The sequence below is a fragment of the Hypanus sabinus genome, chromosome 1 (genome assembly GCF_030144855.1).
Source record: "Hypanus sabinus isolate sHypSab1 chromosome 1, sHypSab1.hap1, whole genome shotgun sequence".
NCBI lineage: Eukaryota > Metazoa > Chordata > Chondrichthyes > Myliobatiformes > Dasyatidae > Hypanus > Hypanus sabinus.
Window position 1 is genome coordinate 128,709,940 of NC_082706.1, and position 13,598 is coordinate 128,723,537.

Here is a 13,598-nt window from a genome sequence, read left to right on the forward strand (position 1 = left end):
TACTCGCTTTCATCTATGACTGTGTAGCGAAGTACAGCTCCAACACCATACGTTTATTGACAACACCACTGTTGTGGGTTGTATCAAAGGGGGTGATGAAACAGCATACAGGAGGGAGACTGAAAACTTGGCTGAGTCATGTAATAACAACAACCTCTCACTCTATGTCAGTAAGACCAAGGAATTGATTTTAGACTTCAAGAGAGGGAAACCTGAGGTCCGTGAGCCAGTAATTATCAGAGGTGAAGAGGGTCAGTAACTTTAAAATTCTGGCTGTCACTGTCTCAGAGGATGTGTGCTTGACCCATCATATAACTATTGTTGCGAAGAAAGCACAACAGTGCCTCTACTTCCTCAGGAGTCAGTGGAGGTTTGGCGTGTCAAACCTTGGCAAACTTCTATAGATGTCTGCTGACTAGCTGCATTACAACCTGGTATGGGAACACCAATACCTTTGAGCCTTTGTTAGTGTGTTTATGGTGCAAGAATCAAGATCCTGAAGAAAAGTTTGGATCTCCACATCAAGCCATCTCTTGGCAACATCAAATATCAGTGTCAGAATCCACCAGTTTTCCCATGTTGTAGCTCAGCCCTCAGCAACCTGAGCGACAGAATATTCTGATAGCAAGCCTAAGGAGTATGTTAGGAGTGCCACGGCTGTGTAGCAGTTCATGTAACACTGTTTCAGTGCCAGCTGCAAGATAAGGGTTCAATTCCCATTGCTGTCTGTAAGGAGTTTGTTTGTTCTCCCTATAACCATGTGGGTTTTCAGTGGATGCTCTGGTTTTCTCCCATATTGCAAACAAGTACAGGTTAGGGAGTTGTGGACATTCTATAATAGTGCTGGAAGCATGGCAACACTTACCAGCATAATCAGTCCGTGTTGATTTGATGTAATAATGTACAGTACTGTATAAAAGTTATAGGTACATATATATAGTTAAGATGCCTAAGACTTGCATAGTACTGTATTTGTCAACATGGAGCATAGAGAGAGTTTGTAAATATGACGGGAGCAGGGAATGTTGGAAATGGGGAAGGTGGAGTACTGTGGGAGGGGTGTGAGACAGATGGCAGAGAAGGAATGTCAGGGTCAGGGGGACATACGGGTGCAGACGCACCCAGCTCTGAGAGACCAGGCAGAGTACCTTGATTCTAAATATTTGGTTTATTGATCATTACAAAATGTCTCTCTGGTGTTTCCTGCTCCCTTCCCCTTTTCCCAACTGTGATTCCTCTCTCTCCATCCCCTTCCCACTCTCAGTCCACAATTGAGACCCATATCAGAATCAGGTTTATCATCACTCACATGTGTCATGAAATTTGTTTTTTTTTCTTGCGGTAGCAGTATTTTCCCCTCATTCGCAGGTCCTCTACCAGAGGCCTGGGAGCTTGAGGGTTCAGTGTAGTATCCTTACTATTCCAAGTAGTGTACTCTTCTGGTACCAGGTCTCAAATGTTGTTCCGGGGATTTGTTGGGGCCACTCTCCCAGTCCACATGTTACAACTCCATGAGCTCCTATCACCACTGTGATTACTCTGGCTTTAACCTTCCAGATCCTTTCTGTCTACTCTTTCAAGCTCTGGTATTTCTCCAGCTTCTCACATTCTTTCTTCCTGATGTTACTATCCTTCAGGATTGCTACATCTATTACTATTGCTTTCTTCTGTTCCTTGTCCAGTATTACTATGTCTCGTTGGTTAGCCAGTACCTGCTTATCTGTCTGTATTTGAAAGTCCTACATGATCTTAGCTCTGTCATTCTCCGCTACCTTTCAGGTGTTTCCTATTTGGACTTGGGTGTCCACTCCATACTCAGCACAGATGTTCCTGTACACAATTCCTGCAGCTTGGTTGTGCCGTTCAGTGTACGCTGTCCCTGCCTGCATCTTGCACCTTATTACCATGTGTTGGATGGTTTCAGTGGATTCCTTGCACAGTCTGCATTTTGGATCTTGTCTGGTGTGATAGACCTTTGCTTTTATTGTTCTTGTGCAGCCATGAGCAGTGCATCTCTGCTGTCCCTCAGCTTAGCCGTTTCCAGCTATTGTTAGGACTTTATAATGGCAGCCTCCTCTGATATCTGGCGATAGTACATCCACGCAGTGGCTTGTCCTGCCATGGGCTCTGGTCTTCTGGCTCTGCTTCTATATCCCCTGCCTGCAGTCTGTGGTATTCTCCTAGCAGGTCATCCTTAGGAGCCATCTTCATGACGTACCATTGGATGTTTCGCATTTCTTCCAGGGACTTGTGGCCTTGACACTTCCAAGTCCTCGTCTTCCTTTATTCTGGTGGGTGTACAGTTGTTTGACGTTGGACTTTGGATGGAATTTTCCGTGTATTGCTAGTCGTTTCTACAACTTGACGTAAGCAGCTTCCAGTTCATTCCTTGTCCAGCACACTATTGTGGCTGAGCATCTGATCACTGGTAGGGTGAATCTGTTGACAGCTCTGATCTTGATCTTCCCATTCAGCTGGCTTTTTAGGACCTGCCTCACTCTTTAGAGGCACTTGGATGTTGCAGCCTTCCTTGTGTCCTCATCGTGGCTAGAAGATCCCCTGGTATTTGTAGCTGTCCCGTACGTCTAGTATGTGGCTTTCAGGTAACTCCAACTCCTTCAGTCTTGATGAGTTTGCCTCTTTTCACCACCATCCAGTCCAAATTACATCCCGATGTCATCCATGTACAAGAGATAGCTGATGGTTACTAGATTCTTGAACCTCTACCCATACCCACTGGCTGAGGGATTTTAAGCGGATGCAGATCAGCAGAGGGGGTGGTATATCACCTTAAGATATTCCACATCTGATGGTCAATCATTCTACTGGCTTTGAGTTAACTTCTGGCATTGTTCTCCAATGGTCCATTGAGTTCTTGATGAAGGTCTTTAGTGTCTTGTTGACCTTGTACAGAGGCAGACATTTCAGGATGCATGAGTGGGGCATTGAGTCATATGCTTTCTGGTAGTCAATCCAGGTTCTGCTTAGGTTGGTTTGCCTGGTCTTGGAGACTCACTTGACTGCTTTGTCTACCAGTAGTTGGTGCTCGGAGCAATTATCAATCCTCCCCTGAGCAGGGCTCAGGAACGTATTCCTTCAGCTTGGTGGTTATGATGCCTGATTGGAGCTTCCATGTTGTTGATAGGCAGGCTATAGACCAGTAGTTTGATGGTGTTTGTGAGGATCCTTCATTATGAGTACTGCCCTTCCTTGAGTTAGCCAGTTGAGGTGGGAGCCTGCTTCAAGCAGCAGGTTCATTTGAGCTGCCAGCTGTGTACATAATGCTGTTAGTTGCTTCAGCCAATAGGTGTGGATCCTGTCAGGCCCCGGTGATGTTCAGTTCTTCATGCTTGCTACTGCTGTGATGGTGACTGGTTCCTCCTCTGGGAGGTTGCAGAGGCTTGCTTATAGGTCTTTCAGCCATTGGGCACTGGTATTATGTCAAGCTTCTTTCTCCCTTGTAATCTTCCAGTACTTCTCAGTTGCTCTTTTGGTTGGTTCAGGTACTGGCATGTTGTTGCTCTGGAACTGTGTGAATACTTTTCCTGGTTCTTTGTAGAAGAGCACATTTATTTACTTGGCCTCTGCATCCTTAGTATATCTCTATAATCTGGTAGTCAGAGCTGTTAACTGTTGCTTTCCAGGGCTTTAGCTACGGACATACCCCTGTAGTTCCTTAGTAGCCAAGATGAGTCTTTGGTCTTCCCACCTTCCTGCGGCTCAGTTAGTCTGCTGACCTTCGCCCTGTGGTTTTCATCTTGGCTTCCAATCGTCATCTCCAGGGGTGGGGTGGGGTTATAACAGTACTCTCCACTGTATTTCATTTTGTAGCCCGGCATTTCTAGGACTGCTACTGCTGATGCATATATTAGGTTATTGGTCTCAGTTATGTTGGAGGTTGCAATTATGAGTAGTGCTTCATTGGGCGCTTCTAGCACGTTGTCTGATGGAATTTTATCAGTAAGTCTGGCGGGCCTCGTTCGTTGATTGACAGTTGTCAGTTTAGCTATGAGCTTCTCTGATTGCAGCAGCAAACGTCGATTTGCCCCAAGGTGAGGTTCGAACTTGCATTTCCCATGTACAAGTTGATACTATGACCTTCGTGTCATCTGCGAGTACTGGAGGTTTTATATGCCTGAGTACTGTATTTCACTGTATGTTTCCATGTACATGTAACAAATAAAGCTAATCTTTACATTTTTACAGCTTCAGTATGGCACAAAGCTAATGGTCAACCTAGCGGTAGTGATTAACCCCATCCTCCTCAATCAGGCTCATTTTACAACCAGGAATGGATATCTCATAGCATTGGAGATATAACACCATCTTAAAAATCAAATCAGATCAATTGGCAGGGCAAAGTACAGCCAATATTCACTCCCATTGTCAATGTTCTGATCAATTCATCCATGTCCAGTGGGTAGGCCACATCAAAGAAACATAGAAAATAGGTGCAGGAGTAGGCCATTCGGCCCTTTGAGCCTGCACCGCCATTCAGTATGATCATGGCTGATCATCCAACTCAGAACCCTGTACCTACTTTCTCTCCATACCCCCTGATCCCTTTAGCCACAAGGGCCATATCTAACTTCCTCTTAAATATAGCCAATGAACCAGCCTCAACTGTTTCCTGTGGCAGAGAATTCCACAGATTCACCACTCTCTGTGTGAAGAAGTTTTTCCTCATCTCGGTCCTAAAAGGCTTCCCCTTTATCCTTAAACTGTGACCCCTCGTTCTGGACTTCCCCAACATCGGAAACAATCTTCCTGCATCGAGCCTGTCCAATCCCTTTAGAATTTTATACGTTTCAATAAGATCCCCCCTCAATCTTCTAAATTCCAGTGAGTATAAGCCTAGTCGATCCAGTCTTTCTTCATATGAAAGTCCTGCCATCCCAGGAATCAATCTGGTGAATCAATCATCCACAGGCTGGACAACAAATTCCCAAAACAAGCAGTCTAGTTCAAGTTTAATTGGAGTTAAAGATTTTCAAACAGCTAAACAACATTTCCAAAAATAATATTTGTCAAAATGTTTCTTAGTAAAACGTAAGACCCTTAATAACTCAGTATAGGAGGAGCAGTCAAGAAGATACTTGGCCCAGGAACATGGCTAGGAGCATTGCAGCAAAAGCAGGGCTTGCAAAAAAGCAGTATTGCAAATTTGCCTATATGGGACAGGTTCTGAACATCCCACTTCATGCATGAACCACTTCAGAACCATGAGAACTGTAACAGAAATAAGTCGGTCTCAGCCATGAAGATGGACAAAAAAAATAGCATCATGGGTGTAGTCACCTTTCTCTTTGAGTTCAATGAAAATGAGGTATGCAACCTTCATTATCTTAAATGGACCTCTGTAAATGCAAGTAGTTCCTTTCTTCCCCCCCAAACCCCCTTATAGAATTTCCAAGCCCAATCATTCATATTTCATCATTCAATATGTACAACATAAAGTAGAATAGCTATGGTTTCCATATAATTTAATGTGTTTATTCATTTTTATCCTGATTCTTTATTTGGAGATATTTGTAAATGTTTGTAATTTAAATCATGAATGACAAAACACAAACTTGCTTTTCATTTTATCTTCATTGTTGCAGCGGCTAGAGGTTATTCTTAAGAGTTATCCAGGAGGACATAAATCAGCTGCCGTAATCCCAGTACTGGATCTAGCACAGAGACAAAATGGTTGGCTGCCCCTCTCGGCCATGAACAAGGTAAATTAAATGTGATCAAAAGTTTATGGTTGAAAGAAAGCTAAATGACATAGTTTTAAAATATATTTTCCTCTTCCTTTTCACCTGTCCACCCTGTGTTTGACATGTCAGAAGCACCTGAAGCACAGCTTGTGCAAGTGCTTTGTAGTTAGAAATCTTTTTGTTATTGTTTTTGGTCCCTTTCAGTCAGAACTTAACAAAATTGTCGTTCGGTTTTCAAGTTACTCCCTTTTTGTTTAAGAGCCTGATGGTTGAGGGGTAATAACTTCCTCCAGACTCACCACTAGGTTTAGGAACAGTTATTAACCCTCAACCATCAGACTTTTGAACCAGAAGGGAACAACTTGAACATTGAATGACAATTAAGTGAAGTTCTTTACTCAACTTCACTTGCCTCACCACTGAAATGTTCCCACAACCTATGGACTCATTTTCAAGGACGACTCATCTTATTCTCGATATTTATTTCTTATTTATTTATTATTATTTTTTCTCTTTTTGTATTTGCAGTCTTGTCTTTTGCACACTGGTTGAATGCCCAATTTGGTGCTGCCTTCCATTTATTCTATTATGGATTTATTGTCTGCAAGAAAATGACTCTCAGGGTTATATATGGTGACATATATGTACTATGATAATAAATTTACTTTTAATTTTAACCTTCTCTCTGTATGGAAGTGTCTCATGTCCTAGTTAGGTATGATGTCATCACAATTTGTCATTGCAGATTTGCAATGACAAATCTGTGGACACTTCCTCTACTCCCAGCAACTCTAAATAATAATTTTTTCTTTGGAATCATAAATGTGTCCATTGTTTACTATCACGGAAATATTATCACAAAGGGTATAGTAGTTCTAGAGGGTTGCTCACTGTCACCAATGCTTCATGGGAGTTAGGAATGCAGTAACATACATCCATAAATTAAAAGCAATATTAATGTGGTGAATGATCTTAGATATTTAACTTCAGTAAAAACTGCGTTTACAGTAATTTCAATGGGTTTATAAATTCCAAATAGAAGTAAAATTATACCTTCAATTAAGTATGAATAAGTAGAATTGGAGTTGCACAGCTCAGAAAACAGACCCTGCTACTCATTACATCCGTGGTGATCTTTTTCCCAATTTGCATAAATTTGGTTGCTCCCATTAGGGTAATTTTCTTCTGAGTTTCCCTATTTAAGTGCTTTCCAAATACAGTGGATTCAGGTTAGTTGGGACACATTGAGACCAGTACATTTTGGCCCAATTAAGCAGCTGAAGTTTCATGTAAGTATTTAAAAAGACAATCTGCCATTTAACTGAGTAACAAATTATGTATTTAAATAATACAGAGAAGAAATTAGAATACTATCGGTACCACTACAGTATTAGAAAACTGTATTGGTTCCAAATAGTTATCGACAGAGGAATTAATGCAGTGTCTGCCTTCATGTTCTTTTGATTGTAAGTGAACAAAATCAGCGCAGAAGCCAAATGTAGATAATGGACTGCCTTCCTTACCTTCCTGGGTGAAGTTCTATCTAAAATTACTGCTTTTTAATTCGGCGTGTATTGGCCCAAATGAATTACATATCACAAGCAGCAACTGGCATTTTTAAAATCTGTTTGTTCTAAAAATAGTGTAGTATCTAATGGTCACACAAGAGCGCATGGCTGACGCTAATTAGAAATTGTTTGGCAACAGCCTCACAATTAAGTGGCATAGTATTCCAAATAAATGAAGGAAATTCCAGTCCTTCCAGAGGGTTTCAGCCCAAAATGTTGACTGTACTTTTTTTTCCATAGATGCTGCCTGGCCTGCTGAGTTCCACCAGCATTTTGTGTGTACTGCTTGGATCTCCAGCATCTGCAGATTTTCTCTTGTTTGTGAAAGAAATTCCAGCTATTTTGTCCAATAGTTTTTGTCCTTTAAGAGTTGTCCCAAGTACGTAGCTGCCCTGATTAACTGGAATCCACTGTACCTCCTAAACTTCGTAATTGTATCTGGTTTCGCCACATTCAGTGGAAGTGCGGTCTAGGTATCAACCACTCTGTTTTAAAACAAACTTTGCCTTCAAATTCCCTTTTAAATTCTTTCCTCTTACCTTAAATCTATTCCCTCCTGTTTTTGATACTCTAGCATAAGAGAAAGATTCTGACTACTAACCACACTTATGCTGCTTATAATTTTCTATATGTCTGTCAAGCTCAGCCTCTTTTTCTTCAGGGAAACAAACCCAGTCTATCAATTTTTTCCCAATAACTAAACTTCATTCCTAACAACATCTATCCTGGAGGACCTGCTTTTCAGATTCCTACCTAATTACTTAAATTCTCTCTTCAGGACCTCCTCCCTTATCCTACCTATGTGATTTGGGCCAGTATGTACCAAAACTTCACTGTCCCTCTTTGGAACACTTTGGACCTAATCAGTGATGATCTGATCTTGGCACCTGGGAGGCAACATACCATCCGGATGTCTATATGACTTCCACAGAATCTCATGTCTACTCCTAACTATGGAATCTCTTCTCACTACCATAGATCTCCCCTCCAACCCCCCACCCCGCCCCTGCCCTGTCCGAGTCACAGTGCTAGACAGTGTTAGAGACCCAATCATTGTAGCTTTCCCCAGTAGGTCTCCCACCCCCGCCCCCCACCTGACAATATCAAAAGTGGTATACTTATTGTTGAGGGGAATGCCCACAGGGGTATCTGCAAAAGCTGTCTATTTCCTTCCCACTTCCTGACGGTCACCCAAGTATCTGTCTCCCACAACTGAGGGGTGATCACCCCCCTATAGTTCCTGTCAGTTTCCTGTATAAGTGGAAGGTCATCAAGCTGCAGCTCCAGAACCTTAACATGTTCTCTGAGGAGCTACAGCTCGGTGCACCTGGTGCAGATGTGGCTATCAGGGAGGCTGAAGGTCTCCCAAAATTCCCGCATCTCACATAACACAACAGAGCCACTGGAGCCAACCTTGCTGCACTATGTACTAGCACTGAATGTTACAATGGAAATGAAGGATTGGAAGATGCAATTGTCAAGAGCATTGTTTGAAGGCAGTCCATTATTTGCACTAGTGTCTCTGCTAACTTTGGTGGAACACAGCACCTGGCCTGCTGTGTTCCACCAGCATTTTGTGTGTGTTGTTTGAATTCCCAGCATCTGCAGATTTCCTCGTGTTTGCTCTGTGCTAACTTTGTTGATTTACAGTCAGTCAAAAGAACATGGTGGCATACAGTAGATTAATTCCTCTTTTGATAACTATTAGGAAGTAATACATTGTTTTATAGTACTGTAGTGTTCTAATGTGTTCTGTATTTCGTTTAAATATATGATTTGTTACTCAATTAAACAGTAGTCTGTCTTAACTATTTCCTTGAAACTTCAGCTAATTGGGACAGTCACTTAGATGGACCAAAATGTACTGGTCCCGATGTGCCCTAATTAACCTGAATCCACTGTATCTGGAATAGTTTGTTGTAATGTTTTGTCCAGAGTAGTTGCTTAATTCTCTTTATATAATCAATATATGTTTATCATACAAGTCGTGCTTTTTGGATGCATTGTAGGGATTTTTTGGTGTAGGGCATCACCTGTTTGAAGTACAGTTGCAAGAAAGAGTTGTGAACTCTTTGCAACTACCAGGTTTTCTGCATTAATTACTCATAAGATGTGGTCTGGTCTTCATCTAAGACACACTAATAGAAAAACACTCTGCCTAAATACTATGTGAACTGCTGTATTTAATAACTGGTAGAACCTTCTTTAGCAGCAATAACCTCCACCAAACATTTCCTGTAGATACTGAACAGGCTTGCACAATGGAATTTTAGACAATTCCTCCATACAAAACTCTTTCAGTTCAATATTTCTGGGATACCTTGCATGAATAGACCAATTCAGATCAAGTGCAGCATCCCAACTGGGCTAAGGTTTGGACTCTGACTTGGCCATTCCAAAACATGAATTTTCTTCTTTTTAAACCATTTTGTTGTTGATATACTCTTGTGTTTCAGATCGTTGCCTCATTGCATGATTAAACTTCTGTGTAGCTTCAGGTGATGCACTGCTGCCCTGAAATTCTCCTGTCAGTGCCTTGAAACAATACTGAATTCATTGGTCTCAGTGATTGTAAGGTGTTTTGGCCCTGATGCAGAAACGCAGCCCCAAACCATGATGCTGCTTTCAAAAATGCTTCATGGTTGGGTTGAGATTTTGGTGTTTGTGTGCAGAGCCCTTTTTCCTCCAAACCTAGCCATGTGCATTTCTGCCAGAAAGTTCAACTTTTGGCTTATCTGTCGACAGAACATTGTAGAATATTCAAGTGGTCTTTTGCAAACTTGAGATGTGCATCAATTTTTTTTTAGGGGAACACCATGTATGTTCAGTATTTTTCTTATAGTGGACACATGAACAGAGACTTCAGCATGTTCTAGAGGTTTCTGCAGGTCTTCTGCTGTTGCTGTTGGGTTCTTTTTCACCTCCTTCAGCATTGCACATTGCACTGTTGGTATGATCTGCAGTATACTAGACATTCAAGAGTGTCAGGGAAGTGAAGTATGTGCAGTGAAAATTGCAACTGAGAAGGTGTTGAGGAAGCTTAACGGTCTGAGAGTGGATAAACCTCCTGGACCTGATGGAATGCACCCTCTGATTCTGAGGGGAGTAGATGGAGAGATTGCAGAGGCTTTAACAATGATCTTTCAAGAATCGGTAGATTCTGGCATTGTACCAAATGACTGGAAAATTGTAAATGTTACTCTGCTATTTAAGAAGGGTGGGAGGCAGCAGGAAGGAAACTATACACCCGTTAGCATGACATCAGTGGTTGAGAAGTTGTTGAAGTTGATTGTTACGGATGAGATTACAGAATACCTGGAGGCACATGACAAGATAGGCCAAAGCCAGCATGGTTTCCTGAAAGGAAAATCCTGCCTGACTAAGCTACTGCAATTTTTTGAGGAAATTACAAGCAGGGTAGACAAAGCAGATGCAGAGGATGTTGTGTATTTGGATTTTCAGAAGGCCTTTGACAAGGTGCTGCACATGAGGTTGCTTAGCAAGATAAGAGCCCATGGCAGTTACTAGCATGGTGGAGCATTGGTTGAGCAGCAGAAAGCAGAGAGTGGGAATAAAGTGATCCTAATTTGGCTGGCTGCCGGTTACTAGTGGAGTTGCACAGGGGTCGGTGTTGGGACTGCTGCTTTTTATGATGCATGTCCATGATTTGGACTGTGAGATTAATGGACTTATGGCTGACTTTGCCGATGATACAATGATAGGTGGAGGAGCAGGTAGTGTTGAGGAAACAGAGAGCCTGCAGAGTGACTTAGATATTTTAGGGGAAAGGGTGAATGGAAAGCGTATGGTCATGCACTTTGGTGGAAGAAATAAACGGGCAGATGATTATTTAGTTGGCGAGAGAATTCAAAATGCAAAGTTGCAAAGGGATTTGGGAGTCCTTGTGGAAGAGACCCAGAAGGTTAACCTCCAGGTTGAGTCGGTGGTGAAGAAGATGAATGCAATGCTGGCATTTATTTCTAAAGGTATGGAATATAAGAGCAGGGATGTTATGTTGAGGCTCTATAAAGCATTCATGAGACCACACTTGGAGTATTATGTGCAGTTTTTGGCTCCTGAATTTAGAACGGATATACAGACTTTGGAGAGGGTTCAGAGAAGATTCACGAGAATGATTCCAGGTATGAAAAGGTTACAGTATGAGAAACGCCTGGCAGCTCTTGGGCTGTATTCCCTGGAGTTCAGAAGAATGAGGGAGGAATCTCATAGAAACATACCAAATGTTAAAAGGCCTGAACAGATTAGATATGGCAAAGTTATTTCCCATGGTAGGGGATTCTTGGACAAAAGTGTACGACTTCAGGACTGAAGGATGTCCATTTAGGACAGAGATGTGTAGAAATTGCTTTAGTCAGAGGGTGGTAAATTTGTTGCCACAAGTGGCTGTGGAGGCCAAGTCATTGGGTGTATTTAAGGCAGAGATAGATATTTTCTTGATTAGCCAGGGCATGAAAGGGCATGGGGAGAAGGCAGGGGAGTGGTGGTGACTGTAATAATTGGATCTGCCCATGATTGAATGGCAGAGCAGACTCGATGAACCGAATGGCCTACTTCTGCTCCTAGATCTTATGGTCTTAATACACACTCCCCTTTTCTCAGTTCCTTTGTCTTCACCACATCTGTTCCTAGGATGAGGCTTCCTTTCCAGGACATCAGATATGTCCTCCTCTTTCAAAGAAAAGCGTTTACCTTCTTCCACCATGGATGTTGCACTTGCCTGCATTTTCTCCATTTACCTTAATGAGGATATAGAGTTTCTCTTGACCTCACCTACCACCCATGAGCCTCCACATCCAACACATCCTTTGCAACTGTTCGCCATCTTCAACAGGACCCTACCACCAAACACATCTTTACCTCGCCTCCACCCATTGGTATACCCCTCCTGGTGTCTACAAAATGGTGGCGCACGTGGACACAGCAGCCACTCCGGCTCCAAGGTCCTGTTCATTCTTTTTTATGGCAAAAGACATTGCTGTAGATTAAGAACACTGTGCAAGTTTACCTCATTAATCAGTGCAATAACGAAGGTGCTGTGCAGTTATGGACTAACATGGCAAGCGGGCTCTTGCTCTGCACTTTGGTCTACTACAGCTACTTGGAAGAGCGCCCGTAAGGAGTGGTGCAGAAGCACAGTAGAGGACTGGTATTAAAGCAAGACTTAAAGCCCACTGAGCTCCTGTCAATTATACTTGCTAATGCCTGATCTCTAGGAAATAAACTGGATTACGTGCATGTGAACTAGCAGGAGATGAGGAACTGTTGCACACTCATTCTGACAGAAACGTGGCTTCAAGACATCATTCCAGACTTGGCCATCCAGCTAGAACAGGGGTCAGCAACCTTTACCACTGAAAGAGCCACTTGGACCCGTTTCCCACAGAAAAGAAAACACTGGGAGCCGCAAAACCCGTTTGACATTTAAAATGAAATAACACTGCATACAACGTTTTTTTTTGCCTTTATGCTATGTATAAACAAACTATAATGTGTTGCAATTATGAAATTGATGAACTCCTGCAGAGAAAACGAAATTACATTTCTGCATGCAACAAAAACATTTTGAACTCCAAAAAAAAGACGTTGGGTTGAAAGTTACTTTTAAGTAAAATATTCAATGTCTATTTGAGTCCTTCTTGTATTTATGAAAAACGCCGAACTTAAATTTTCCGCCAGCAGCAAACCAAAAATAACGTCAGCCAGCTGTCATCCTGAAAAATGAAAGGACTATTTCACTGAACAATGAAAAAATATGAATATAAGTAAAATAATAGGCAATTAAAATATTTATCATACTTGGTTAATGGGATTTCTGCTCCTGGACCTCAGCGCACAGCGTCTGCACATCAGGGCTGTATGATGTCACCTTCATCTTTACACAGGATCGCAAGCTGTCATCTGTGAGGTTTTCAATATCACTCCATTTGTGTTTCTGAGCAAGAACGGCCTTCTGACGGGCAACATCTTCAAGGTCTGCTGTCAAGCGTCTAAACTTGGACACCCATATGTCTTTGTCGGCTATGTCGGCCAGTTCCATCTCAAGATCAGGTTGACTCACACCTGCCAATGCAGTCGTATTCAGTAGGGAAGGATCGATGCTTAAGGGAGTGACCGGGAAGGATAATGTGTTTTTTTCCTCTCTGAACTCACAGAAGCGTTTCCCAAACGATGTTTGCATTGCGATGATTGCAGAATGTAAATACTCCGAAATTATCATGTCGTGACCTTGTTTGAACTCTCTCAAATTGGGGAAGTGAGACAAAGTGCCTTTCTGTAAATCTCTGGCAAGCACTGTCAACTTGCGCTC

At 42.2% G+C, this 13,598-nt stretch overlaps 1 protein-coding gene across 1 annotated transcript in view; it reads left to right on the forward strand.

The window, feature by feature from the left end:
- Nucleotides 1-13,598, forward strand: part of ndufv2 (NADH:ubiquinone oxidoreductase core subunit V2) — a 61,281-nt gene that overhangs the window by 23,188 nt on the left and 24,495 nt on the right. The window contains exon 4 of the mRNA XM_059976156.1: nucleotides 5,604-5,720. Within this exon, the coding sequence (XP_059832139.1) occupies nucleotides 5,604-5,720 (117 nt within the window). The remainder of the gene's footprint in view (nucleotides 1-5,603; nucleotides 5,721-13,598) is intronic.